The sequence below is a fragment of the Rhinolophus ferrumequinum genome, chromosome 11, assembly GCF_004115265.2.
Source record: "Rhinolophus ferrumequinum isolate MPI-CBG mRhiFer1 chromosome 11, mRhiFer1_v1.p, whole genome shotgun sequence".
Lineage (NCBI taxonomy): Eukaryota > Metazoa > Chordata > Mammalia > Chiroptera > Rhinolophidae > Rhinolophus > Rhinolophus ferrumequinum.
The window spans coordinates 79,769,082-79,796,978 of NC_046294.1; the positions used below are offsets into that span (position 1 = coordinate 79,769,082).

Genomic DNA, 27,897 nt, shown 5'->3' on the forward strand with positions numbered 1-27,897 from the left:
GCTCATTCCTATAATGATATGGGACTGCAAGCTAAAGGGGGTTAATTTCATAAGAAATAAAACACTTTGGCACAGAAAAGTCTGAGCAAGTCTTTATTGAAAATGTTTCCATCTTAGCAGGAAAACCCAGGAAGAAAGCTAGATGGACTACTGCAACCAAGACATTTTACCTCAAGATAACAAGAAAAAAAGACACCATTTAAAACTTAGCAAATATGTAAAGTACTTTATTTCTTCACTAGTTTTTGCCAGCTTTACACTCCCTTATGGGGATTGCTTCTGCATCCTCGCAAATCCTCAAACAGTAAGCTAAACGATTTTGCATAGTGTTTTCTATAAGAAACCAAGGCTTTTAATCAAACAGGCCTGAGACTGTCCCCCCACACCTGGCTATTTACCATCACTAGCAACAAAGATGGAAATTAGTCATCTAAAATGCTGTCATAAGCTTTTAAATCTAAAAATTAAGTCTGAATAAAAATAATTCAAGATATTTGTATTAGGATTTTAGGCAGATACTGAGAAATTTGGGTCAAAATAAATCCAAAGCAGAAAAAAATGTTTTTAAAGGCAGCTTTACCCAGAGTTTTTATTTTAAATGGCAAAAAAAAAAAAAAAAAATGTCAAAGGAACTGTCATGTCCCAGAAAAGTCCATTACTTCTACATGGATTACACCAACTAATATGTCTACCTAATGGCGACAGTGATGTCATTAGCAGACTGGTGTGCCAGTTCCCAAAGCACAAGCCAGTGTCAGGAGCTAAGCACCCCAGTGACAACTGTGCCCAGGCCTCCACATATTTGATGTTTCTCCAGAAAAAAAAAAAAAATGGAAAGGAAACGCAATGGTACTTCTGGCTGAGGCTCTAGAAGTTCCCAAGAAGGATACTGCTTGGGGAGGAGGCCTTGGTACCACAGGATGGTGGCTTATGTAGGCTTTAAGACACTAAAGAAGCAGATGTGACAGCACTAAGCAAGGATCCAGTCATCACTGAGCTTCAGTGGGTGTTGGCGTACACACAGCACCTCAGAGGGTCTGGACATGGGAAGAAATAGCCAGACACATCACTTGTCCTGATTATAAGAGCTCAGTTTTCCTTGCAAGTATCTGCTGGAGATTAGCAAAATCACCTATCAAGGCAGTATCTTTCTTTAATTTATTCTCCTTCGTAATAACCAAGTGATCTGGAGCCAAATCATTCCTCTTGTGTAAAACTAAACCCCTCCCTCCCCCACACACCCCCCCACCATATACACACACCCCATATTCACACAGCATGTACGCATCCCTCCTCTGTCCCTCTGACCATGCCCCAACCCACTCTGAGGTTCCGTTTTCACCCCTACCCTCACCCACCACCCCGCTGAGCCCCAGGCCTTGAGACTGAGGCCTAGACTATAAATCTGGCCCATGCTGAGAACAGCGAAAGAAGGAGCAACTGTGAGAACGGACACCTCAAGAACTTTGGCATTGGGGCTACCCTTGAAGGTGCTGGCAGGGCCAGTCTTCCCGCGGGACACCCCGTACATCTCAAAATGACAGAGGGCAGGGCATCACTGATCAAATGAAGATGGCTCAGCAGGGCTGCTGCTCCAATGAAGCAGTGGGCACTCCAGAGAAGGATCCTTCTCCAGAAATGAAATGTGGCAGAAATAAAAGCACCTGGGCCACAGATATGCAATACTTGGCATCAAATAGTATTCTAAAATTCCTACAATTCCGTCCCAAACAGTAACTGAAATAGGGGGTTGATGAAAAAGAGAAAGGAAGAGAGAAAGGAAAGGAGGGAGGAAGGGAAACAAAGTAGGAGGGAGGGAGGGAGGGAGAGAGGGAGGGAAGAAGTGAAGGAAGGAGGGAGGGAGGAAGGTCGACGTCAATCTGCAATTCTAGCTTTGGGTAAAAGGTGTAGTCATGAAATGGCAACTCCAGACAGACATGAATCTGAGGTGCCACGTCAGTTTCAGGCGACTAGATTCTCAGGTGGGCGGGAGCCACCCTAAAAGCCTTCCACGGAGAGCGTGTGGTTGAGCGCATAGGCATCGCTCTCCTCTTCCTCCAAAAGCAGCTTGTCGATGGTCAGGGAACTGATGGCTCTTCTTGGGTCTTCCATGTCCTGAAGAACTGGCTCAGGGATGGAGATGGGGAGCTGGACAAACTGAGGCCCGGGCAGGGCTGGCGCCGGAGGCTGGTACTGCAGGGTGGAGGTGGGCAGTGTAGACAGGGGTTGAGGCCACGGGAAGTAGGTGAGAGGTGCCTGGTGCTCTGGGCCTTCCAGCTGCGGACCCACTGTGGGCGGGGCGGCGCTTCTGGTCTGTGATGGGGGAGACACAGGACTGCGGATTAATTAGGCCCTTTCCTGCTGTCTTTCTCACTCCAGGGGGCTCCACCTCCACCTACTCAAAGTCTCCCCCAGGGGAGAAGCCAGACATACTTCTGTATCCCTGATTCTGTCACTCACTAGCTATATGGCCTTGCTCTTGCTGCTTCCCCTCTGAAGCGTATTTGCTCATCTATAAAATAGGTTCCAAATAGGACTGACATCATAGGGCTGAGCAAATTAGAGATGCTTCCCCAGATTTCATTGAATATAAAATTCATCCCAATTTTAGCGATGTTAAAATGCTGGGGGCAGGGATGTGCATCTTAAAATGAATGGAAATACCACATGTTAAACAATAAGCCTGTCACATAGCATAGAAGCTGTGTTACAAATGTGGCCACAGTCCTGCCCAAAGACAAAAACAGGCCTCATTCCACACAGCAGCTTTGGCATTCTGAGGTTCCCTTGGGCCAACACAGCTCCACTCACCTCCCATGACCTCAACTTCCTGTAACTCTGAGCTGGGCCATTGTAGGGACCTCCAAAAGTTAGGGTCATGTTCCCAGATGCTCTACAAACAAGCCTCTCATCTGCACAGAGACCACCCTACAAACCCCAGGTCAAGCCTGCAAGAGAGACACGGCCTGCATTCTTACTATTTCCCTCCATCGAGGAAGCAGGTGGAAGAGGAAAGTCTTTGCATGGAATGATGTGCGAGGGCCAGAGTCTCCCCTTACCACCCCTGCCTCCCCTGTCATATTTCTTTCCAGTTTTCACTGTGTCTTGAGAGTAAACTATTATAATCATTTAGGGAAAAGCTTATTTCAATGTCCTGGGATCTTGTGACAACAAAGATTCCAGTACAGTAGGGCAGGGGTGGGGCCTGGATTCTGCATGTTCTAATCAGATCCCAGGTGATGCCAAGCTAGCTAGTCCAGAGACCATAGTTTAGACAGCAAGACTTTAGGATGCTTTTCTGTGGAATGATGGAGCTGGAAAGGGTCTCAGAGGCCTTCTGGCCTCACAACAAGGCCTTGTTATTTCCAGTATTTCAAAAATCCAAGGGGAAGCCCTTCATTTTCGAGTTAGAAACCTGTGCAGGACAACTGTTACTGCAGATTTCTTTGCTCAGGGATAGAATTACATCAACCCAGTGCCATAACAGGTCTTATCTCCTGCTGATCAGGAGTACCGATTGGGTAGCTCTAACCAGCTTTGATGAGTCAATTTACAAAATGGCAAAACAAATAAATTATTTCTTAATAAATATAGTTTGTTTGATACACAGAAACTTTCAAAGCAGGAGGTGGGGATGATGAAAGGATAAATAATGAAAGAAATCCTTGGTCATGCAATGGTTGGGAACCATTAAGTCTGCCAGCCCCGACTCCCACCCCAGGCCCCCTGATATGGAAATGAGTCAGTTGCCTGGGAGAGGCATTAAATTACCTCCTTCCTCTCCACCATCATCGAGACCCAATTTGTTTGCTGGATGGCCAGGTGGACATAGGGTAGGAGGGCTCCTGCAGGCCATACCTGGATGATGCTTGAAGTTCAGGAGCATCAGGATGACACTGGACCTTTCAGGGAAACCTAGAGGATTTGGGGAACCAAAGCAAGCTCCACCATCAAGGGTGGACTCTGCAACTACTCACAAGGCCCCAGCTTCACCTCCCCGTTTTTCTTGGACTGGAGGTGGACCCAGCTGTAACCATAGGCCCTTTCTCCTCTGAACACTCAGGGGATTCCCATTCCTTTGGTCAAACAGGTACCATTCACATGCAATTATTTCTCTTCCTTCCTCCATTCCTGGGGGAGCAGGCCCTTCCTTTCCTATCTGGCACTTGAAGGCAGCCCTTGATTCATGTTGTTAGCCGACTTTGAGGCAATTGTACTAACTAGCATTTATTGAGTGCTCTCTACATGCCAGTAACTATGCTAAGCATCATCGCATTGATCCTGACACCAACTCTCTTGTTAGTATTCCCATTTTACAGATGAGGACACCGAGGCTTAGAGAAATTAGGTCACTCAGCCCAGGGTCACATAGCTATTAAGTTGAAGGGGCATTAATTTGAACCCAGACAATCTTGACACTAGAGGCTGAACTCAAAAAATTACCCTGCAGGTGGATCTGACTCCATCAAAAGTAGTTTTCTAAAAAGTTATATCACTTGTTGCTCAGCCTAGAAATCTCTGGTAAATCCCTTTGTTATGTGAATGATCACCCCCTAAGTTATCTGAATAGAAAGGAAAGGCTGGCTCTTGCAGGAGACCCCACGCATATCTCACGTGGTACCCCATTCACTGAAAACTTAGACTCATAACAAGACTCACTACTTATGGGGCAACAGGGATGCTTTAGAACAGAGAACCAGGAGAACGTCTCAAACCCGAGGAGCATGAGACGTAAGGGAGACCTTGACATGTGGAAACTATTTTAGGTCAGTGGGATAAGAGCAGGCCCTTCGGGAGGATGAGGTGGGCTTAGATGACCTGATTATCCTGGGAATCAACAGCAGGGAAGATCAGGGGTCAGGAAGCCAGCCCAAGCTCTAAAAGGGTGCTCTAGGCTGGGTTGGTGCAGGGTGTGTTGGTGCAGCTCTACCTTTGTGTGACATACCGTGACATTAGTGATGAGCGGCTGGGAGGCGTAGGTCAGCACAGAAGAAGGCCCCACAACCGTGTAGCTGGGGCACACTGGCTGCACGTACATGTCAGCTGAGTAAGGGCAGCTGACAGCTTCATGTGACACATACTCGGTATAGGGCGTCCACGGGGCCAGGGGCTGGAGGGTGGTGGGGGCTGGCTGAGAGAGCCAGCCGGCACACAGGGCCCCCTCTTCCGTCACTGTGGAGGCAGAGACCTCCATGTCAAGGCAGGAAGGACCTGTGGGAAGAAGGAAATTATAGAGCTGCAGGTGCCACTTAGATGAGGGGCCTGGATGAGGCCAGGGCTGTGGGGAGCTCTTACCCACTGTGGTATAGGTGGCCAGGGGCTGATGGGGCAGCACCACCTGGAGGGGAGAAGAGAAGACGAGGGTCAGTGTTCAGCCATCTCCAACTAGCCCTCTGCAGGAAACTCGCCCAGAGGACCCCAGGGAAGGAAAGCGTGGTGGCGGGGAGCATCTGCTTTGTTAGAACAAAATACCCGCCCCTATCCCAACCATTACCACCTATACTTTTGAGGGATCTCTTTTTCTATTTAACGAGCAGGCGAAGCACTTAGGGAACGGGCACCATCCATTTGCCAGTGGGAGCTCCCAACTCACACCGGGATGTGTAAATCACTCACGCAGGCTCTGGCAATAGCTCTGTTCAGTGGGCCAAGGCAGCCGCCCACATTCCTCATCCTACTTCAAGGAACCACCAACTTGTTCTGCCCTAGGTCCACTCTCCAGCAGCCATTACTCACTGCAATATCTTGCCTTTAAGGCCCCAGGGAGCATCCCATAGGACAAGGAAGTACACTCCTCCCTGACCCCCCTGGCCCACACACACTCTGGCCACAGAGGACCCTCTCACCGCAGTAGGTGCAACTGCTGCCCCGCTGCTGGCATGGCCACGTTTCCTCCTCAGCAGTTCCTTCACTGGCTCCTTCACACGAACACCCTGGTACGGTCGGGGTGGGGCCGGGGCTTGTTCTGGAGCTGTGGCTGTGAAAAGCAGTGTCACTAGTGCTCATCTCCCTTCTCAGACAAGTCCCCACATCAAAGGTCTGCTGTCCTCAAGGATCTACTCACCCAAATTGTATCTGAGCGCAGAGGATCACATGACACTTCCTGGAATATTTCTCCCAGTATTGCCACTCCTCCTGCCCCCAACCTTCTATGGCTCCCCTCCACCCAGACAATTAAGGCCCAGTTCCTTAGTCTAGAATTGAAAGTACTCCAGAGAATGAGCTCAACCCATTTTTCCAACCACTTCACACACTAATGGCCACATAAACCCTGCCTCCAGCCAGAAGGTCTATCTAGACTCTACATGTTCCTTGCCTGTCTCACCTTTTCATCTTTCCTTGAGATTTCCCTTGCTCAGAATTCCCTCTCACTTTTCTCAACTGCTTGATTCTTCCTGACACAAGACTTGTGCAACCTTCCTGGCCAACCAGTGTAGCCCGCAGAATTTGTTTCATCCTACTACCTCTTAAACCCTTGGAGACCTGGCTAGTATTCATCACAGGGGGCAGTAGAGGACGACAGTCAGAGCACGAGCTCTGAGTCAGGTGGCATAGGCCTCCAAACCTGCCTCTGTCATATCCTAGCTGTGTGATCCTGGGCAAGTTATTACATTTCTGTGTGCCTCTTCACCTGCAATTTAAGGAATGTTATAAGGACTCACTGACATAGTAAATGGGAAGTATAGTATATGCTTAACATGAAATCAGATATAGAGTAGGCATTCAATACATTTTTAGACTGTGTAATAATTAGTTATCCTTTGTGGTATGAATTTCTTATGCCCTTAACTAGATTCCTAACTTCTCAGTACCAGGTATTGCACTTCATTTCTCTATATCTTCCCAAGTGGCATGTTCATAATAAGCTTAATAAGTTATTTGTTAATTACTTGATTGTATGATTATTCAAAATGTGCTGCCTGCCATTCACCTTCCCTCCACCTCTCCTGGGTCTTTAGAAAGGGCTGAAGCAAATAGTTCCCAGCTGCTGCATGGCTCCCAGGACACAGGACAAATAACCAGTGGTGATCCATGTGCTCTGGAGTCAAAGGGTGTCCAGCCTTGCTGCTGAGAGAAGGTTTCCTATGCTTTTTGTCATCAAAGCCAGGAAACCAAAACATGGAGCTGGAACATAGGGCTCTTCCTGGACTGGCAGAGCAAGCCAAATGCAGCCATCACCCAGACAGCCCACAGCATAAGGTGGCATGTAGCACTGGCCCTTAGGACTCACGCAGGGAGTTCATTATCATCCACTGATAAGGGAGCCAGGGACTGGGTTCTGAATCAAAAGCCCGGAAGCCTGGGTATCTATTAAACCCGGATCTGCAGCGTTGCCCTAGTTGAACTTTGCTCAGTAAATACCCAGCTGATAAGATCCCATGCCTGACTCAGCACCAGGACTCCATCTGTGCTCCAGGCCCGCACATGGCCTGGCTCAGCAGGCAGAGAAGGCAGCAGGAAGTGGGAAGGGGTGTCCAAGAGCCTCAGGAAAACACGATGTGGTGTCAGAGAACCCCAAACTCAGATGCATCCATGGGGACTTCCTAACCTGGCCACATAGCATTTTAAAATACAGATACCCAGGGCCTGCTCCCAGGGAGTCTGATTCTGGTGGTCTGCTGTGGGCCTAGGAATCCTAGGATTTTATAAAAATCCCTCAGGTGATTTAGAAGCTGTGCTAGAAGCAGACCCACTGATCATTCATCCCTGATCTAATACAAGGAACTTCTTCCAACATCCTGATAGGAGAGTGATTACCCTCTTAACTTCCCCTGTCATAACAAGAGATCTCTAATGGTATTCATGCATTCTTTCAGATATCCCAAGGCACTAGGAATATAGCACTGAATAAAACAGGTGTGGCCCTTGCCCACATGCATCTTACAGTCTAGTGGGAGAGACAAGCAATAAAGCATTTACAACTTGTGAATTCAGGCTGAAATGGGAGTGTATAACAAAGGGAGCCAGCCTATTACCTGTGCCCAGCACCACCTGTGGACTATCACCCCCCTTCTAAGCTGAAGTGACAATGGACTTGAGAGCCAAAATTACTTGTATTCAAGTCTCAGGTGATTTATTTAATATCCTGGAGACTCAGTTTCTTCATCTGTGAAATGGGGATAAGAATTCCTGTCTCACACAGTAGTTATGAGGATTAACTGACATAATACATGGGAAGCTCCCAAAGCCATGTCCAGGATATGATAGATATTCAGTACATGTTATTTTCCTTCCCATCCCCACACCCACTTCCACCTTCCTCTGGAAAGCTGTAATATCAGAAAGCTTTTCCTCCTACTAGACCTGCCTCCTGGTAATGATTTTTCCTTGCAGCACCTTCTAAGGAAACTCACAATTCGTAATCCACTCACAGCTTTCTCATCTATAAAAAGAGGATCATAACGGTATGTATTTTGTAGGGCAATTTGAGAATTACATGTAAATGTTTAAGACAGAGCTTGCACTTGAGTAAGCATCAAATCAATGTGAGCTAATGTATTCAGTAGTAGTAGTAGCAGTCGTAATAGTAGTAACCCTTTCCAGCATCTAAAGACAGATACCAGGTCCCCTGTAGAGTTGGAACGAATATCTCTTTCCTTTAGCTCTTTCTTACTGACGTGTTTTGAATCCCTCCATGTGTCCTTCGGGCATAGCACTCCTGCACAAGTTCTACTTGCCACTTCCCCTTATATAGGTGATGCCCGGTGTTGACCACAGACCCCAGGTGTAGCCTGACATGGCAGCAAACAGGAGCACCTGCCCTCCCACACTCTGCTTACTCATTCTCACAGTCACCCACGGCCACATCAGCTTTGTTCATACCCATATAACTCAACCTACACTGGTCTCCCATTCGGTCTCCAGCTGTTCCTAAGCACAAAGTGCAGCCTGAGGCATTGCGCCCTTGGGAGAAACTCGGGGCACAGAGTTATTTGGAGGTCTGAGCACTGTAGCCACACTCTTAATTCAGCTGGGGACAAGACAGTTTCAATCCCACATGCACACATCTCAGATCAGATCAAAGACAGGTATATGGCTAATCCCCCCTCTGATTTGCATGTACTCTGGGGAAGGACTGAGAGCACGCTGGATCCCACTCCCTCCCAGGAAGTAGGCACATCCAACACTTGGCTGCAAAGTGGCCAGCTGGGCATTTTCAGGATCTTGTCAAGCAAAGACTGCCTGCCTCCTGTTGTTTTTGAATCAATGAACAAAGAGGGCTTGGGGGAGGTGTTATGAGCAGAGGGCATCACTCTGATGTCTGGACTTCCTTGGAACTCGCAATGTCAACAGGTATGCAAGCCCTGGAACAACCACCATATGGAAAGCAGTACCTATTGCAGTCACAAAGCTTCCACAGCTCCCAAGGAGCTCCTGACTGCCCACCCATAAGTCTACCACTAGCTGCCAAAGTATCCTGTAACTGACTCCAGGTGAGTAGGCAAGAATGAGGGTGCTTCTGATAGTATCTTTGCAAAGTGACCCTGAACTATCAGAGTCTAAAGACTCAAGACAATTCCCACAGGAGCCCAACGGCCACGTGTATTTGCAAGGTGAAAACTTGCAGTTGGTGCCTTTCACACCAACCTTTGTGAAGCAACAATAAACACTTCTAATTCCACAGTAAACACTGTACTCCCTACTGCCACCAGCATGAGAAATGAGCCCACAAATACAAATTTGGAAGAGGAAACCAAGTTTGTCTGAAATAATGATTGCTTTGCCTTGGGGCTTCTGGATCCTTGCATTGAGCTAGCTTTAAAACAACTAAACTATAATATTTAAAAGAAAAAATTTAAGATTATTAAAATAATTTCTTAAAATAATAATAAATAAATAAGAGCCAAAGCAAACAAAACAGGAGATTGAAATAATACACAGAAGATGAAAGTCCAGTTATCTAGAGTAGAGTTGACCAGAGATTTTAATAGCCTCCTGATCAAATTTCAGCTGCAGGTAATACACCTTCAAAGCCTGTAGCGTTCTCACCATTTTTCTTGTGTTCTGAAGGCCCTGTAAGTCTCCTGTGGGCATCCAAGTATCCACCACTGAGAAAAATCTTTTCACCTAAACAAGAGTCTCTTGTCCCTCATTGGTAATCTCCTTTTTCAGTCTGAGAAGTTCAGCCATTTTGCCTTTCCACCAGTGGAAATCAGTCACCAGTGGAGTTTGGGAAGAAAACAAAACTCATTTACAGAAAAACCTATAAATTCGGCCCCAGTAAGGGCTTCCCTTTTCCAAAAAGAGCAACGAAAAAAATCTGATGGTATAAAAAGTCAGCACAGGACATTTCAGTTCCTCCTGCCACACACCCGGACATGGTCCACATCACAAAAATAAGAGTCATGCAGCTGCTGTTCCGCTGGAGAGCACAGACCATGACAGCCCTAAGCTGACTGGTCACCTCAGACAGAGCTCTGGCTGCATGTGGGCATTATGCTTGCTTTGCACCAAGCTTAGGGAACATGTGGATTCTACTGATTTAAATAAACATGGCCCTCCAGTGCCTTGATGAAGGTATAAGAAATATCACTGAGGAAATATGCAAAATTGTCAGCACTTGTTTATTTAATGACTCCGTGCAAACCACATTCGTGCCAGAGTGAGGAAGCTACTCAGCTAAGAAGGTAGGTCCCTCCTAATGTCTTCTAGAGGAACTAGCACCCAGGCATTTATTGCTGCAACTTCTCCTCTGGGCGGCTTTAAGAGAGCCGTCTTCTGACAAGTGTTCTTAGAACAGCCTTCAAGATGATCATGAAAGAAGACTCCTCTCAGCCATTGTCCTGTTACAGATTTCCCAAGAGCCACCAGACCCACGCAGTAAGTTGGACACCTGCAGTAAGTTGAGACTGCTGCTCTAAGGGCTAAGTGAGATTCAGGTAAGCCCACATTTTCATTACCAGGGAACCAGGAAGAGGAATCCATCCCACCCATCTTGACAATCTAGCTCTCTGGAAATGCTTTCCATCTACAAGTGACTGGTTCAACCTCAAAGGTGCAGCCACACAAGGCCATTTTGAAAGACAAAACCTTCCTTACTCAGAAGGACACGTGATAGACTATTAATCACTGCAAGTAACCACAGTAAATATTATTCTCTTTTGTGGCTGAATCTTCAGTATTATTTTAAAAAAAAAAAGACTCACTAAGGAGAAATACAAATAATTTTCTCTTTACTTGTAGCAAAACCAAAAACAAATAATTAAACAATAGGAATTCAAGCCTAGGGCTAACAAACTTGCCCTAGCTTCTAACTGAAAATAAAGTCAGAAAAGTTGCTGACACTTTTCACTTTAATGTAAAGAAGATTGTTTGTTTCTCGGCCTAAGATAGCTGAGGACTCCTGGGAAAGTTTAGCTTAGGGAAGCTAAAGGATTATTCAGATCCTTAATAGAAACACTAATGCAAGTGTTCTTATAGTGAAAGTCTGAGTGTCAAAGTTTTCAAATTTGTTCTTTCTATTCATGGACAATGGCTGATTTTTTTCCAAACAGGAAGAAAGAACTTGGGCTTTGGCCAAAATTGGACTTGACACGCTATAGAAAGGCTTTCCCGCCCAATTTACACTAGATTATAGTGTACTGTTTTAAAAAAGTGTTGGCCAACAGAGAGATCCCATATGTATGTAAATGTGGGCTTTCTGTTCACTAATGTTTGAACTGAGAGGCCCTGCAACCAGGAAATATCAACACATCATTCATATATGCTAGCAATCTGGATAACACCCGGGCAGTGGGGAAAAATCGGTGCACAAAAAAGGAAGCTTTAAAGAAGGTGTTCAGAAGATATGAGAAAGTGGAACCTCAACTTCATTGTAGTTTGATGTCGCTTGTGAGGCTGCTGCGACAGCCAAAGAGGAGTAAGTCATAATGTCTTGATGTCTCTATCAAAAAAAATCTCAAAAATGGCGGTAGACGCCATGTTCTCTGGTCTAGTCAAAGAAGGGAAGGGAACGGTCAGTGGCATTTGCCCTCGCTGTGTCCCCATTCTAAGAAGCATATTCCCATCAGCCCCCACAGAGCTCACTCACCAACCATGGGCAGGTCACTGGGAAAGACTAAAGGAGGGCTACAATCAGTTAGAATTTCTCTAGAACTAAGCAAGCCAAAAAACCTACAGGGAACACCCTGATGAAGAAAGCCATGAGAAGCTCTTAAAATACTTTTGGGGTGATTGCAAAGAATTGTTCAGTCTTAGACCCACGGAGTCCCAGACCAAAAGTGTCTAGGAGCCAAGTGATCCCTCGTTAAAGGAAGCTACACCTGGAAGGGTCACCCAGGGTGATCACACTCCTCCCAAGTTACATTAGGCTTAAGTAGAGAGCCCATTTACCCACAGCCCACACTCATCCACCAAGCTCCTGCCTAAGGTGTACCCACTCTGCAGCCTCAGGATTCCATGGATTGTCCCAAAAGTTCTGGATGTTCCACCCCATGACCTTGGGTAGGGTCAGCCAAAAGACCTGTAGTGCCAGAGCCTTTAGACTTTTTCCTTCTATGCAATCCTGCTAAAGGCATCCTTCCTCCAGGAGCTCTCAGCACCTTTCACACCACGCATCCATCCTCCTTCTAAACCTCTTGCAGAGCAAGGAGACAGGGAAGGCTGTTGGAGTCTACTCCTTACTCCCAGAGACAGTGTCAATTCCTTTTCTTTGTGAAGACTTGGGTATGTTGAATGAATGCTTGCCAAGGGTCCATGTGTTTCCTGATCACAACCTTAACTCCCAAGAACTGAGAAATAACCACAGTCACCTTTGCATGATGTACTGTGCCTCACAAAGCCTTTGACACAAATGATTTCATGTGAAGCCTCACCACAGCTTCTGAGATTGGCAGGGGAGGTCTTCCTCTCACCCTCCTTTTCACTGATGAGGAAAGTAATGCTCAGAGGTGTTAAGCAACTTGCCCAAGGACTGTACTTGTAAATAACAGCGTCATCAACTAAACCCAGGACTTCTGATTCCAAGCACAGTCCGTTTCTGCCTTACTGTCCACCTCTTTCCTACCCAGGCAAGCAACGTTTAGTTTTCTAGGTAACACGAGGTCCGTCATTGAATGATGCCCTGTCCAATTCTAACACTTCTTCCTCCAGTCGGAGTCTGGGCTTGGACCATTCTGATTTAGTCTCCAATGATGGCCAACTCCCCCGCAAGAAATAGTGTTTCCCAGCTGAGAGAGAAAGTCCATGAGAGGTTTACTAGCAATCTGCTCACATGAGGAGTGACGAGAACTGAGAGACCCAAACAATTCCCCGCAAAGTTTTATTTTTGGTATTTTCAACTGAAATGACAGTGGATAGGTCCACCTGAGAAACCAGCTGCATCTGCCCGCCTTTTACAGAAACTGGGGTCACTAGAGCAGAAAGGGCTCCCATGTCACATACACCGTGTCCCAAGTTAGGGGCAAGACTAGGAGACCCCTGTCAGAGCATTCACTGAACAAGTACTTGCTGAGCAGAGTAAACCATGTTGGTGCCACCATGGAACTTACTGTCTAGCCTAGTGGGATGTGTAGACTTAATGAAATAATTGCACAAGCAAACCTAGAATTACAAACTATGACAGGACTACATCTGCCTCGTGGTTGAAGGGTTCGGGCTTGTTTGGCTGGTTTCCATATTTACTCGACTCAGTAGGGCTTTAATGAGCAGCAAGCTGGGGGCCCCAATCTGTAGGGGCTGTATAAAAAGGAAAGTGGCAAGAGACATGATGAGTCTGCTCGAGGGTCAGGTTCTACCCACACCATGAATGTAAGTCTTGCCTATGGCATACAAAGTATCCCCAGATGTTCAGGGTCCTTCCCCAGCCTAGGGACCTGGATAAACCCAAAGATGTTTCACCAGCTGGTCCTATCCTCTCTTTGCAGATTAGCCCACTAGGGGAAGACCAGTCCTGAGAACTCAGATTCTAAGATAGAGATCAGCTGGCTTCAGAGGTTCTGTACTGAATCTCAGATATAACATCCTGAGATTCAAATTTGCAGGGGCTTTTGAGTCAGACTATCACTACCCTCAATGAATTCAGAGCCCACCTCTATCTAAGGGTGGATGTATTTCAATTGGGAGGGAAAGAAGCATCTAATGCACCCCTAAAATCCTTGGCATTGAGAGGTGGTATGGTGTAGTTTGGGACTCAAACAGACCTAGTTTGGAAAAGCTACTACATAGCACATCACTGTGTGACCCTTGGCAAATCACTTAACCTGTATGTGCGATTTGCGAAATGAGAATAATATCCACCTGATGGGTTATTGTGAGGGCTATATAAAACTAACACCGTTAAACACCCAGTACATAGTAGGTGCTCACAAGTGGCTGGTTCTCCTTTGATCGCAGCCAACAATCCATGGCCCAGCACTTAGCAGAGAAGTACCCCTGTCTGGTCCAGTGGCCCTGGCTTGCCCGCACACTGATGCATCCTGACACTAAATGTCTCTATCCTCAGAACACTCAGGACCCTCTAGTGCTGGCAAGGCTCATCTCTACCTGCCTTCATTGTGCTTCTGGAAGTCATCCTTCAGATGCCTGGGCTTAGTGTCCCCAAGCAGGAGACAGGGAGGCCAATGATGCCACAGAGAGAATGGCCCAATACCTCACTTGCAAACAGGAGACATCAAAATCCTGGCATTGGCCTCTGGTAAAGATACCATGAGCTGAGCAGGATTTCGTTCTTCAGACACCACCAGAAGATTAAGTTTATGGCAAATTTGAGTTTTTAAAAGATGACCCCAGGGAGATTTTTGGAGATTTTTGAATGGCAGACAAAGTAAGATGGCATGTTCTTGTCCTGACATGAGGAACCTGTACATATCTCCAAAAGGACAGGGACATAGTCATGGATACTTCTTCAAAGGGCTGGAACCCTCAGAGTACGTATCACATATGAGATGGAAATGTGAGAAGGCTCTTCAGTGGTCAGAGAGGGGACTTTTATCACCTCCTAGTGCAAGGCAGTTTTTTAGCTGACGTATTGGGCATTGCCTCAACTTCATTGAGAGCAGCAGGGATCAAAGCAGAACAGAAAGAGCCCACACTGAGAGCACAAGACCATATCAGGGGGTGAACCAAACCAAGACGTCCACCCAAATTCTATAGCAAGGCAGCACCAAAAGAGGAGGTAAAGCAGAGGACACTGATACATCTTTCCTTATTAGATCAAGACCATAGCCTGAATCTAGCATTGCCAGTCTGATCTGGAACAGGAAAAATGTATGGTTAGGAAGCTGGCGGAAAGGAAATCTCATTGCTTGTTCCTCGATTTAAGCAACATCTAGTTTGGAATTGTCTTTTTTTTTTTTAAGGATAAAGAATATTCATTATAATTTAATACACTCGTTGCATTATTTTTTTTTAATTAAAGTTTATTGGGGTGACAACTGTTAGTAAAGTTATGTAGATTTCAAGTGTACAATTCTGTAATACATCATCTATAAATCCCATTGTGTGTTCACCACCCAGAGTCAGTTCTCCTTCCATCACCATATACTTGATCCCCTTTACCCTCATCTACCACCCCTCTCCCCGCTTACCAAAGAGATTCTTACAGAAGAAATAAATGCTCCCTGAGACCCTTAGGTATGGACCATATCCTTGGAAGAAGGACTCTTCAAACCCAGCAACACCTGTACATTTTGGGTCCAACCCAACTATCCAAGCCCCAAAACTGATGGTAGCCTGGGGTGCAACCTGTATGAGTATCCCTAATCATTGATTCATGATGTGAGATATAACTGCCAGTCAAGATAAGCTCTTGTGCTAAGTCTTTGGGTTACTACCAATGGCCCCACAATGTGGGGGAGATTCCCTTGTGAAGGACATTGGAGAAGTTGTTAGATATCAAGCCTGGAAAAGAAGTCTTTAGGTCAATCTTTAAGGAATGTACCTCCCTCCTAATTCCCACATAGATACTCACATAGACTGAAAATATGACCTTCACAGCTTCATAAAGACAAATACAACTTGCTTCACAATAACTTTTCTCTAGGAACGAGGTCCTTACCCTGGAAGTAACCAAGGACCTGTGACCAGCTGTCAGGGAAGCTGAAGGAAGGGAGGGTTGGTCCAGGTCAGGGCTGTCAAGCTGTGATCTAAAGAACCCTGGAATACAGCAAAGGTGCCTATAGTTGCCAATACGAGAAAGGAAGCAGAGGGGTATAGGGGTGAATGAGCAATCAGAGCTCTGATATCCCCCAAAACTGCTCCATTTTTATTTTTGTTTTGGAGTTCTGCAGTAGATTTCTTTTGAATAAAGGAATCTGTGACAAACATGTTGTAGACATCAGCCTACATGCCTTTGGATTTTCTTCCCGGTGCTCATATTTTATGTCCTAAGATGCCTCTTCACCCCCAGTATCTGAGTAAAATATCTGGTTATCATTTATTCTTGAGGCTTCACCTCCAATGCCATATGCTCCGTGACACCTGCCTTAAGTCCATCTTCCCGTCCCTCCTGCTGAAGATAACTGATTTTAGAAGTTGAATTTTCTATTTGAAAATAATTCCATTATTGGATGGATGCATGCATGGGGTGATAAATGGGTGGTTGATTTTCCTCACACCTTTTTTTCCTGCATTGGTTTTGCTTTCATTCAGCATTAAAACTTGCTCCTATTTTCAACTTTTTTGCCTCTCTTTTTTCCTTTCTTTTTCATGTTCCCAGAAATTCTCAGTCCTGGAAAGTTATAACAATCTTTGGACTCTTCCAATTAAATTATGATTCTTTCCAGAGGATTAAAAAATAATTCAGCTTTTCTTACGTGTGGTCAAATCCTTTTTGGTCCCAACACCTGGTCTGAGAATGACTCTAGTTTATAATTCTTTGGCTACCTGCTCTTCCCAGAAAGTGATACTAATGAAACCATTACTAAGAAAAGCAGGCAGCACATTGCTGTTTCAGTTTTCGGTATCATTTGTGCTATTTCTTGCATGCTCAAATGTCATCCTCCTTGCATCGAGATTATAAACACGTCAATTCAATCTTGTGAATTAAAAAAACAAATACAAGCTTGCCAGTAAGTGCAAGCCTGCTGCCATCCACCTTACGAAGTTGGTAGGAAATTGTGGCCCAGGTTCCAAGTTTGGTCACAGAATGGCCAGCTTAACCGTCAGCATTAGCCCTGGTCATTAACCTCACCACGAGGGACGAGACTGGAAATACGTGTTCTGCTATTTCACAAGAAATGCGAATTCAGAGGCCACACAAACTGTAATTTAAAATTAGCTACATAACCTTTGTCCTCAGAGGTAAAAGTGAGAGAGAATAGGAAAATGATAATAGCAACTAATATTTATTAGATGTAGACTTAACACCAAGCACAGAGTAAACACCTACCCCAACCCTCTGAAGTAAGAACTGTATTCCCATTGTGTACCAAAGGAAATGGCAGCAGAGTGAGGCAAAGGGACTTGCCTGCATCATACGACCAGTGAGGTATAAATCTAGGATTCAAACTCAGATCTGTCTGCTCCAGAGGCTAACTTTAAAACCACTAACGGCAAAGAAAGAACAGAGATGTCACTGTCTAAGTCAAAATTAAACCCTACTCTCTATACCTTGCTTTCCACACCCTTACCTACACACACACACACACACACACACACACACGCACGCGCGCGCACGTATGTGAGTACACAAAGGAATAGCCTGACTCTTCTGAAGTCTAGACAGTTCAGAATGAAAGAAGTGCCAAGGAGGCAGAAGCTTTGGCTCCCAGCACAGGCTGCCACACAGGACTCTTCATTCGTACTGCTAGAAAACAGGTGGGCTGGGTTATTTTGGGGACATTCTACGTCCCTCTCTTCCTTTTGAGCCCTCCATTGCAGCTAAAATATATGCAAAGAACCCATTGGAGGAGCCATAGCAGCAATGCAAAGACCTTAGTTCCTTCAATAAGTAAGCTGCATTAAAAATAAGTTTTCAACATATTGAAGGACATTTGTTTCCATTTTTCTTTATTCTAAACTATTACCAAACATCTTCTTAAAAATTGTATTGTATCAATATAGAATATATCCACAAAATGTACATTAAAATATTTTAGAGCTCAATAAATTATTATTAACTAGATAAATAGTTCAAAGAACAGAGTATTGAGAATCCTGGAAGTTTTCTTCAGACTCCCTCCCAAATATTCCTCTCTCTCTCTCCTCTTCAAAGTTTACAAGTATTACGGTTTCTAACATTGTATATTCGTTTTTCTATTTTTAAACTTTACATAAATAGAATAATCCAGTAAATAATTGCTTATGAGGGTGGCCGGTTAGTTCAGTTGGTTAGAGCACAGTGCTCTTAACAATAAGGTTGCCGGTTCAATCCCCACATGGGCTACTGTGAGCTGCGCCCTCCACAACTAGATTGAAACAACTACTTGACTTGGAGCAGATGGGTCCTGCAAAAACACGCTTAAAATAAATAAAAGTTTTTAAAAAATAAATAAATAAATAAATAAATAAATGAAATAAAAATAATTGCTTATGTTTGTGTTACTTGGCTCAAATTGTTGGATTTGTTTATTTTTGTACATGTAGTCATAGTTCAATGTTTTTATTGTTATATAATGTTCTGTTGACTTATTATTTGGAGTGGATGATATTTGCGTGGTTACTACTTTGTGGCTATTGTGATTAATAATGCTATAAATATTCTTGTACATACATATTCTTATACACACTAATACATTTCTGCTAGATATTGCCAGATTATATATTATGTGTAAATTTAGTTGATAATGCCAATATGTTTTCTAAAATGTTTAAAGCAAATGCTCAGTATTGACAAGGATACCATTGATCTACATTCTTACCAAACTTAAATTATAAAAATTTTTATTTTTAGACATTTTGATGAATATCTAAAATAAGGATATCTCATTATTGTTTTATTTTCCATTTTACTGATACTGATATAACTTCATATGATCATTGTCCATTTTGTTAAGTACCTTTTCAAATTTCTTACAATTTTTTATTATATCATCTTACTGCTTTGTAATTGATTGGAAGTTAAATTTCTTATTGATTTGAAAGTATTCTTTACTTATCTTGATAGGAGTCCTTTTTTGTTTATGTTTAATGAAAACATCTCCCTCCCACAAAAAAAATGAGTTCTCAAGATATCACCAGACATCTGCCAGCTGGTGCATTTCATTTTGCCATCGGTCCTTTATCTAACGTGGAAGGCCTATGCTTTTACCAAGAACATCCTCCTAAGCCCTGTGAGTGAGACAGGGTAGCTTAGCAAGACAATATTCATGGTCTGGTTCAGATGCTTTTAGTTGTGTAGATAAATTACTAACCTAATCTTTAAACTTCAGTTTTCTCATCTATGAAATGGAGCTTAAAATAGAACCTACCTCATGGAGTTTCTATGAGGATTAAATGAGATATGCATTCAAAGTGTGGTAAAGACCCACAGATGCCACAACCCAACATTGTCCCTCCTTCCTGACCAACACCCTCTGCATTATGGGAAGTAGCAATGTGCCCAGCCAAACCATTACACTATTCTCCCCTGCAGATAGGAGTGGCCATTAGATGTCAGCAGAAGATGTGTGTTGGTGGAAAAGGCAATGATAGAAAGGCATGATGTTTCTGACTTTTCCTTTCCTTCTAATCTTAGTTATTCAAAACACAGATGTGATGGCTAAAGCTACAGTGGCAACTATGAAGCAATCTTGAGGACAAAAGCCACATGCCAAGGACAGCAGACCAGAAAGACAAAAGTGGCCTGGGCTGTTGTGGAGACTCCATACAGTGCTACACAGCCTACTGTGGACTTCTTTTATGTGAGAGAATGTGTATCACTGTCCTGTTTAAATCCATGTTGTTTCAGGTCTCTTCACTAGCAACCAAATGTAATTCAAACAGATCCGACAGGACTTTTGGTACACTGCACACACCAAATAAGTATTCGATGCCCAACAGCAGATATTTATCGCTATGATAAATATAGATTGGGCATGTTCTGCTCACAGTAGCGTAATGTCCAAAAGTATATGAGAAGCCATCAATTTCAGTCTCCAGGTCGGGGGTCCTCATAGTGACTACATTAGAGTCACCTGGGAAGCATTTGAAAATCTAATGCCCAGGACAACTTCATGAGAACCTCTGTCTGGGTCGGGACCTAGGCCTCAGTATTTCTTAAATCTCCCAGAGCATTCCAATGTGTAGTCAAGGTTTAAAAGCACTGCTGTAAGCAGATGCAAGAATCCCTTCTGTTAAATGAAGGCTTCGCGTCCGAAAACATAAATGTTTCTTTTATAAGCACTCATAAGAGCTCAGCAATTAAAGCTGGAAAACTTCAGTCGAGTTCGGTCTCTTTACCCTGAGGCAGGAAAAGGCGAGTCCCATTTTACAGCTGGAACACTTGAGACCCAGAGTGGTTAGGTGGCTTGTCTAATTACATGGATTGGAAAATAGAATCCATGTCTGCTGCCTGCAACAGCCATGTTTTGTCCATAGCATCATATAACCAAAACCAGAAGATTTCAGAGAAGGCCTCTCCATCCTAGGCAGGCCCATTCTTACAGTTACTCTAGAAAAATGAGAAAACTAGAATGTTGCTAAGAATTTCATAAAGGTGAAAATTATGTTAATGATCATAATCAATTAGCTAACTTTGGTATTTTTGGCTCAAAGGGAGAAACTGACGGACATCTTTATTCTGTGGGAAAATAAACTACTTTAGAAAGAAGTCAGAGGAAAAAACACCTTTATTTTAAAAATGTTTAGAAGTAAAATTTTACAGAACTTCTAAGTAAATTAAATGTCCACATGTTTAGTTAATAAGTGTAGACAACCTTGATTTTTTGTTGTTGTTCCTCACAAACAACAGAATAGATTTGCAGCTTTGAATGGAAGAGAGCTTTCAAAATCTCTGACTCGGGAACTTTCTGGGTGTCAAGGGAGACAAAGTTGCATTTTTCTGTAGTAACTTTAGGGAGAAGGAAGTGAAACATCTATTTTGAAAATCATCTGCTCTTTTACCGGTTAATCTGTGAGTTTAGTAGATGTCACTTACTTCCCCTCCTTCTGAGACTGTGAATTCCTACCTGTCTTTTGGATCCTACTTGTCCTTATCAACAAGAACCATTGAATCAACAGATAAACATAGTAGGAAGCAAAGGAGCTTATTAAGTAAACAAAGATGGTAACACAGAAGAGAAATATTAGAGACAGTCCAGAGACGTAAATTACTTCTTATTTTTCTGAAGTTATGCAGGGGATAGAGTTCCAAAAATTTATTACAAGTTTTTCTTATCTTTAACTGCATTTTTAACTGCCCTAAAGAGTTGACCATTTAGTGGAACCCTGGAGTAAATCCAGAATTCTATGTTAATGAGAATTTTGAGACCCTAATTTATCTGTCTGGTGAACCTCTGCTCTGTTCAAGTTGTCTGAAAGCAAAGGCACATCCATGCCATAATAATATGATAAAACTATTTCCTGTTCCTAAGGTGCCTCCTTGGGCACTACAGCAAAGAAATGCCAAGTCCAAGTCTATGGGACATCAGACAGATAGCCAGTTCAAAGGAAATCAGTCAGACCTGCCTTTCATTATCATGTAGATTTCCCCTTAATACAAGTAACAACAATAAAAATCAGTTCTTCAGTTCATTCATTTTCTAACAAATGGTGTTTAGTTTATTACACACAGTACCATTGCTTTTGAAAAAGAAGTCAACTGAATCTAATTTCGGCATCATGCAAATCACTTAATCAATTGACTGCAAGCTTTATCTCCATTGGTGCTGGCATTGTGCAAACTCAGTATACTGAGTGACCTAAGGAAATGAATAGCAAAGGTATTACCCAAATCATTTTAAATCCAAGGTCAGCAAACGTTTTCTGCAAAAAGCCAGATAGTACATATTTTAGGCTTTGCAGGCCGTATGGTCTCTGTGGCAACTACTCAACTCTTCCGTTGTAGCAAAAGCAGGCCCGACAATATGTAAATGAATAGACGGGGCTGTGCTCCTGTAAAATTACAACCCAGGACTGGTTTGGCACTCCGGCCATAGTGTGCAGACCCCTTGGAAAACTGTTCATAAGATCATATCACTTAAGAATATTTTGATTGTGCCTTTTTAACTATTCTAATCAAAGTGTGGGAAAGGATAGACAGGAAGGACTTTGGTGTCACCCTGGTCACTCGAGATGGGCTTACAGGAGGTGTCACTGGAGGGAAGGTGCTCTCTCATGACTGTCATTACGTATCAGGAGACTTCATGACACTTTCCCTACATTCTCTACTTTAGCTCTGACAAAAACCTTGTAAGGCACACCTAAGATCTCCCATTTTCTATATTTTTAAAAATCTAGGTTTAAATAATTAAGTTGCAGAGCCAACTTTCAAACCCAGACTTGCTGACTCCATCGTGCCTGCTCTTTGTGCTGCACTGTTAGTCACTGGCCTTAACAAGGGCTTCTTCTTGGAGTGGATGTCAGTTCCTCACATCCACGCGGGACCTAGAGGACCAAGTGCAGAATCCAGGGGGAGAATCTGCAGGTGGAGGGACTTTTTTATCCAATGGATCAGTCAGGTAAATCTCAAATGTGTGGATGGGGCTTGAAGATTTCTACTTCTGTGTGCTATCAGGTCTGAGCTGACCTGAACAAAAGCCCGTGTTCACACTTAGTCCACAAAGGAGGGTCATGGGCCAGGTAAGGAAGAGGCAACATTTACAAAGTGAATGTTTTCTTAACCCTTTCCAGAACCCTGTAGTACAGTCATTTCAGCTCATGCCTTGAGGGTGTTTTCTGAAAAAAGAAAGTGCCTTTTCAGCACTCTTGGTGTCTGATTTCAAACCCTGCCCTTCCAGCAGGTGATTCTAAGTGCGCTGACAATGCTGCCCTGTTTTTACTGGTTTTCCCACAGGGTTTAGTCACCCAGGTGCCCTCGGTGCCCTAGACAAGGGCCTGACTTGGATCCTAGACAAGGGATTGCGTCCAGTGACCACGGCCTTTCCTAAGTTCCTCTAAGGTGCTAAAGGACAATTAAGGAGAATTTTGGTTGTGTGCATCTGAACACGTACAACTGTTCCCCCCAGTTATTCAACTGACAAGATTACAATGTGCCCTCCCCAGGGATGGAGTTATGCTGCACCTGATTTGACCTCCAGGGTGTGAACAGGAAACATGCCTTCAGCAACCCCTTTTTAAAAAATTTCTAGTCTCTTAGGAGGAATTAAAGAAGAAAAAAATGTAGTGTATATAACCAAGAGGGGAGAATATAAACACAGAGAAGCAAACCAGGTCTCAGACACTGAAATAAAATCAGAGCAATCCACATCATTTTGGTGGCATCTCTGCTTACTAAGGGGAGCTCTGCAGAATGGGTATCATCTCTACCCCATTTTACATTTGAGAAACCTAAAGATTATATATAAAAGGGGACTGACTTGCTCTGCGTAGGTAGGAACAAGGCAGAAGTCCCTCCAGGGCCTCACATAAAACCCAATGATTCAGTTCTAAGGGCATATGGACATGCAGCAGCTTCCACTAAAGACACTAATGTCCACCTGTCCTCAGCCACTTGGCATTCCCGCGGGGCTGGCTATCATTGCCCCCACAGGTTAGGGTCTTGCTCTCTTCTCCTTCAGGTAGCAGTTGCACACCACCCATACTAGAATATCTCCAATGATCTTGGAAGGATTCCATAAATCTCAAACTCAAATTAGGATTCACTTCTTTTTATTTAAAAAAAAAAATTGCATCTTGCTAATATCAAACAGTGATGAGACTTCAAAATCTGAGAAATTTTGAAATCTTTCTTCCATCTTACATATCAACCAGCTCAATTTCAGAGCATTTACACAAGAAATAAAGAAACAATGAACTAATGATAAAATGACAGTAGGTTATATTTTATTCAATGAAGGTGTATTTTCGGAACTTTAAGGGCTCCAATAGAATATCTTTTTGTAAAAGAAATGCACTCCCTAATTTATCTTTTTCTGTAAATCTAGATTCTCTTATATTAAGTTTGCTTGAGGTAGGGTGTACCTAAATTCATTAAAACACATTTGAAAGACCTTTAAAAAGACAGAGCAATTGTTTAGTAGTATTTCTTTCTTGAGGACGTACAGAACTAAGCCCCAATAAGATTCAACTGTCATGAGGCCATTGCGTTAACTTTGTTATTTCAGGAAGGGAATGTTGTAGATAAATCTCTGTATGACTTCAGTTCTTAATAACACAAGTCTCTGTTCAGTCCCACATAGTGGAAAATAAAGTTCACAGTTGTTCCATCCAACTGCAGGGATAAACATTAAGGTCAAAGATAAACCTGCTGCCCCCTTGTGCGGGGCACACAAGGCTTGCCACTGAATGGGAAGAAGAAAGCCAAGAGGGAAAACAGTGAAGCGAGTGAAGACCTGCTTGACAAAGCCAACTTCCCACATTGTCCCAATGAATTCACAGAAACAAATCACACCTTTGGCAGAAAGCTAAGTAACTCAGAGAGAAACAGGCCAACAGGCTTGAACCTAAAGACTTGGGCTGAAGAGTAGCTGTTTATAAAGTAGTATCATGTAAGAACCCCACAGCTTTCCCCTCCCAGCCCCAAACCAATATCACATTTGATATTTGTTTTGTGAATCATAAACTGCCCTTTCTTCACCGCAGTGATTCATGCACAGCAGCGGAGGTATGATGAGCTGTCCCACCTTGGAACAGTAGTTCGTTCCCCTCCAGCCTGGAAAATCAGCATCACCTCTGACAGGCTTATTTCTCCACCAGGCTCTATCTCGCCCACCTCACTCCTCCCTGCTCCCCTGGCTAGGAACCTAGACTGCTGTTGCCCCCATCACCACTACCAGCTCTCTAATTACGGGCTAACTGGTAAACCCCCAGCCCCTACCCATGCTTACATGGCTCTGACAGCCACGGCCAAACCACTTACGTTTTTGCCAGAGCATGGCCTGTGACAGGATGTTGCCTTTTCTCTTTGAAGCAGACAGTTTGGCTTCTTTAATGTGAGATCTGGGTGTGCTTTCCTCCAGTGTAGCCACTGCTTGCTCAGGCTGTTTCCTCAGCTTTTTAAAGGCCCAAGTTCCCGCTGCGCAGGGGCACAGCGTCATCACATCCTCCCACCTCAGGCACCAGGCACTTTTTCTTCAGTGAGGCTGCCTGCCACCCCCCCTGTGCACACCCTCAGAGGCCCACCGGCTGCAAACTACTTCACTCGCGGAGCCAGCCAGCTGGATCTGAACAACAACACAGCACAGAAAGCCATGGTCCCTCGGACGTGGCCACAGAGTGTGATGTGATGCATGGTGAGTGTGAAAGTGTGTATGAGTGTGAACAGTGTGAGCACATGTGTCAAGTCGTATACCTCCCCACACCAACAATGAGCCCAAAAGACCCCGTGGAAAACTCTGCAGTTCCACGTTCAAGCTTCTACACCATCAGGATGTCAGTAAGATTCAGTCTGCCATGGGCCCTGCTCAGCGGGAAATGCTATTCCCAGGGGTCTCTCGTTCTCACTTAGCACAGGAGGAAACACCTGTAGTCTCTTCAAGCCTCACTAAACAACCTCCTCATTCTTTTAATATTGCTTTTCTGTTTATTCCATTTTAAAACACCCCTCCGGTTGCCCTCCAGCTGCCACCAAAATGGTAAGGCTTAATCATGCTTCAATATGGGGGAACACTGGTTCTGATCATACATACGCCCATTAAGAAAGAGGCCAACTCACTTGGGAAAGAAAGGAGAAGACACCCATGCTCTTTAACTGGAGCTGGTTACGCAAAGGCAACTTGCAGGCACAATATCGACAGGGCCTCTCTCCCAGCACCCACACAGCTGTTAGTATGAAGCTTCTCAAAGGAAGGTAGTGGGGTTCGCCATCAAATAGTGTATGGGGTGTCAGGCCAGACACCTTCTCAGTTTGGAAGCCGCCTTCTGCCACTGTGTAGGTAAAGTCCAAGACATGCTCAGGCCCTGGTGATCCAGTCAGTTTGGGGTCAAGACCACCTGGTGAGGGCCTCCTAGGCCAGTCTGGGGCCTTGCTACTCTGCCCTCCAAGCTGCCTTAGAGCCAACTTATACAACCTAGATTGAATCATGCCATTCTCCAGCTTAAAAAGCCTCCACCCACTGCCTTCAGCCACAGAACTAGAGGCACGTAAGGTCCCTCACAATCTAGTCTTATCTACGTTTCTAGCCCCATCACCCCCCACCCCCCTCCACCCCCACCACTGGTCCCCAGTGCCTTCTAAGCTCCATTATTCACACATATGCAGCTCCCTGTCTTTGACCTTGCTGCCCTCTCTTGCTGGGTTCCTATTCCCTAGTTCCTCACCTGAAAATCTTCTCTTCATTTTTCAAGATCCAGCTCAAATAGTACCTTTTTTGGTAAAAAAAAAAAAAAAAAAAAATGTTCTGACCCACCAAATCTCCTAGTCCGGAAAATATTAGTCCCTCTTTCTTACCTCCTGGAACACTTTGTTCATTATATGACAGCAAATTGTTGCATGAGTCCACAGGTTCCTTAAAGAGGTTTCATCTTTGTCTCCCCGGTACCTCCCATAGGACATGGAGCATACTTGTCCCTCAATAAATGTTCATTTAATGAAGTAATGGATTCAATGAGTTACTGCATCTAATGGGTTGTTGGTTTGAGAGCAGATCTTGAGGAGAAATGTTGTCTGCATAAACAACTCACTCACAGAGAAGTTTATCTCCTGGCTGAGTTATGAGCCCGCACTCCAAACCCTCTGGACTTTAGGACTTGGAGGGCCCCATGCTGTCAGTGGCCTGGTAAGTAGCAATGTCATAAGGCTTTGGGCCACACTAAGAAGTGTCCACTGGAAACAGAGACACATCCATCAGGCCTGGCTCAGTTATAGGAGATGTGGCTCCCGTCAAGGCTCTGCCACTCGCTCGCTGTGCCCCCTTAACCAAGTCAGGTAACTCTTCTGAGTCTCCCTTTCCTTGTCTATAAAATGAAGAAGCAGTGGCGGACGGGTGGCTCAGTTGGTTAGAGTGCGAGCTCTGGGCAACGGGGCTGCCGATTCCATTCCCAAATGAGCCAGCGAGCTGCGCCCTCCACAACTAGAATGAAGTCAATGAGCTGCCGCTCAGCTGTTGGGTGGACAGATGGCTCAGTTGGTTGGAGCGTGTCCTCTCAACCACAAGGTTGCAGGTTCAACTCCTCGACTCCCGCAAGGGATGGTGGGCTGCGCCCCCTGCAACTAGCAACGGCAACTGGACCTGGAGCTGAGCTGTACCCTCCACAACTAAGATTGAAAGGACAACAACTTGATTTGGAAAAGTCCCAGAAGTACACCCTGTTCCCCAGTAAAGTCCCGATCCCCCTTCTCCCCTCAAAAAATAAAAAATAAAATGAAGAAGCAGTCCTCAGAATGTTTCAAAGGGTCCCCAGAATGTCTCACAGGGTTCTTAGGAGAATATGTGACCTCACTGGTCTTCCCTCACATTGCTCTGTATTTTGGGTATCTGTCTTATTCTCTCCAAGTTCCATAAAATTAAGAACTTTCGAAGTTCATCTTTGTTTCTCCTCATTAGCCTAGCATAATGATTTCCATGAAAAATAATATTAACTAATTACTACGCACCAACCTCCATGTTAAGCCTTAACTACATTATCTAATCTAGTCAACTCTGTGAGGAAACTTCTAGCCATATTGTTTAGAGAAAAAAAGAAATGCTTAGGAAATTTAATTTTCCCAGTGTCATAGGACTATCAGGTATAGGCTGGGTGTCAGACGCAAGTTCATCTGACTGGATCCAGAGCTTTAAAGAATTACACTAGTAGATATTCATTAAGTTGAAATCAGTGAAAGCCAAATGTCAGCCATGTTTATTAGCAGTAACATAGGATCACTGACATTAAAACCTGGAGCAGATCAATAGAAGTTTATATCCCCTAGGATAAATC

General features: G+C 44.3%; 1 protein-coding gene across 1 annotated transcript; it reads right to left on the minus strand.

Moving 5' to 3' along the window:
• Window positions 1-80: 80 nt before the first annotated feature.
• Window positions 81-25,106, minus strand: POU2AF1 (POU class 2 homeobox associating factor 1). The gene is made up of 5 exons (XM_033121899.1): window positions 24,899-25,106; window positions 5,847-5,977; window positions 5,296-5,338; window positions 4,946-5,211; window positions 81-2,313 (listed from the first exon to the last, which is right to left on the minus strand). The coding sequence occupies exons 1-5, from the start codon at window positions 25,074-25,076 to the stop codon at window positions 1,999-2,001; spliced, it is 933 nt and encodes a 310-aa protein (XP_032977790.1). The 5' UTR covers window positions 25,077-25,106; the 3' UTR covers window positions 81-1,998.
• Between the last annotated feature and the right edge of the window lie 2,791 nt (window positions 25,107-27,897).

Bases quoted from the DNA above. Each gene is read 5' to 3' on its own strand.
- POU2AF1 (XM_033121899.1), bottom strand. From the start codon at position 25,076: ATGACGCTGTGCCCCTGCGCAGCGGGAACTTGGGCCTTTAAAAAGCTG. The intron at 5,339-5,846 runs GTGAGAGGGTCC...TCTCCCCTCCAG, and splicing joins CAGCAGTTGCACCTACTGCG to GTGGTGCTGCCCCATCAGCC. The intron at 2,314-4,945 runs GTATGTCACACA...CCCCCATCACAG, and splicing joins CGCTCATCACTAATGTCACG to ACCAGAAGCGCCGCCCCGCC.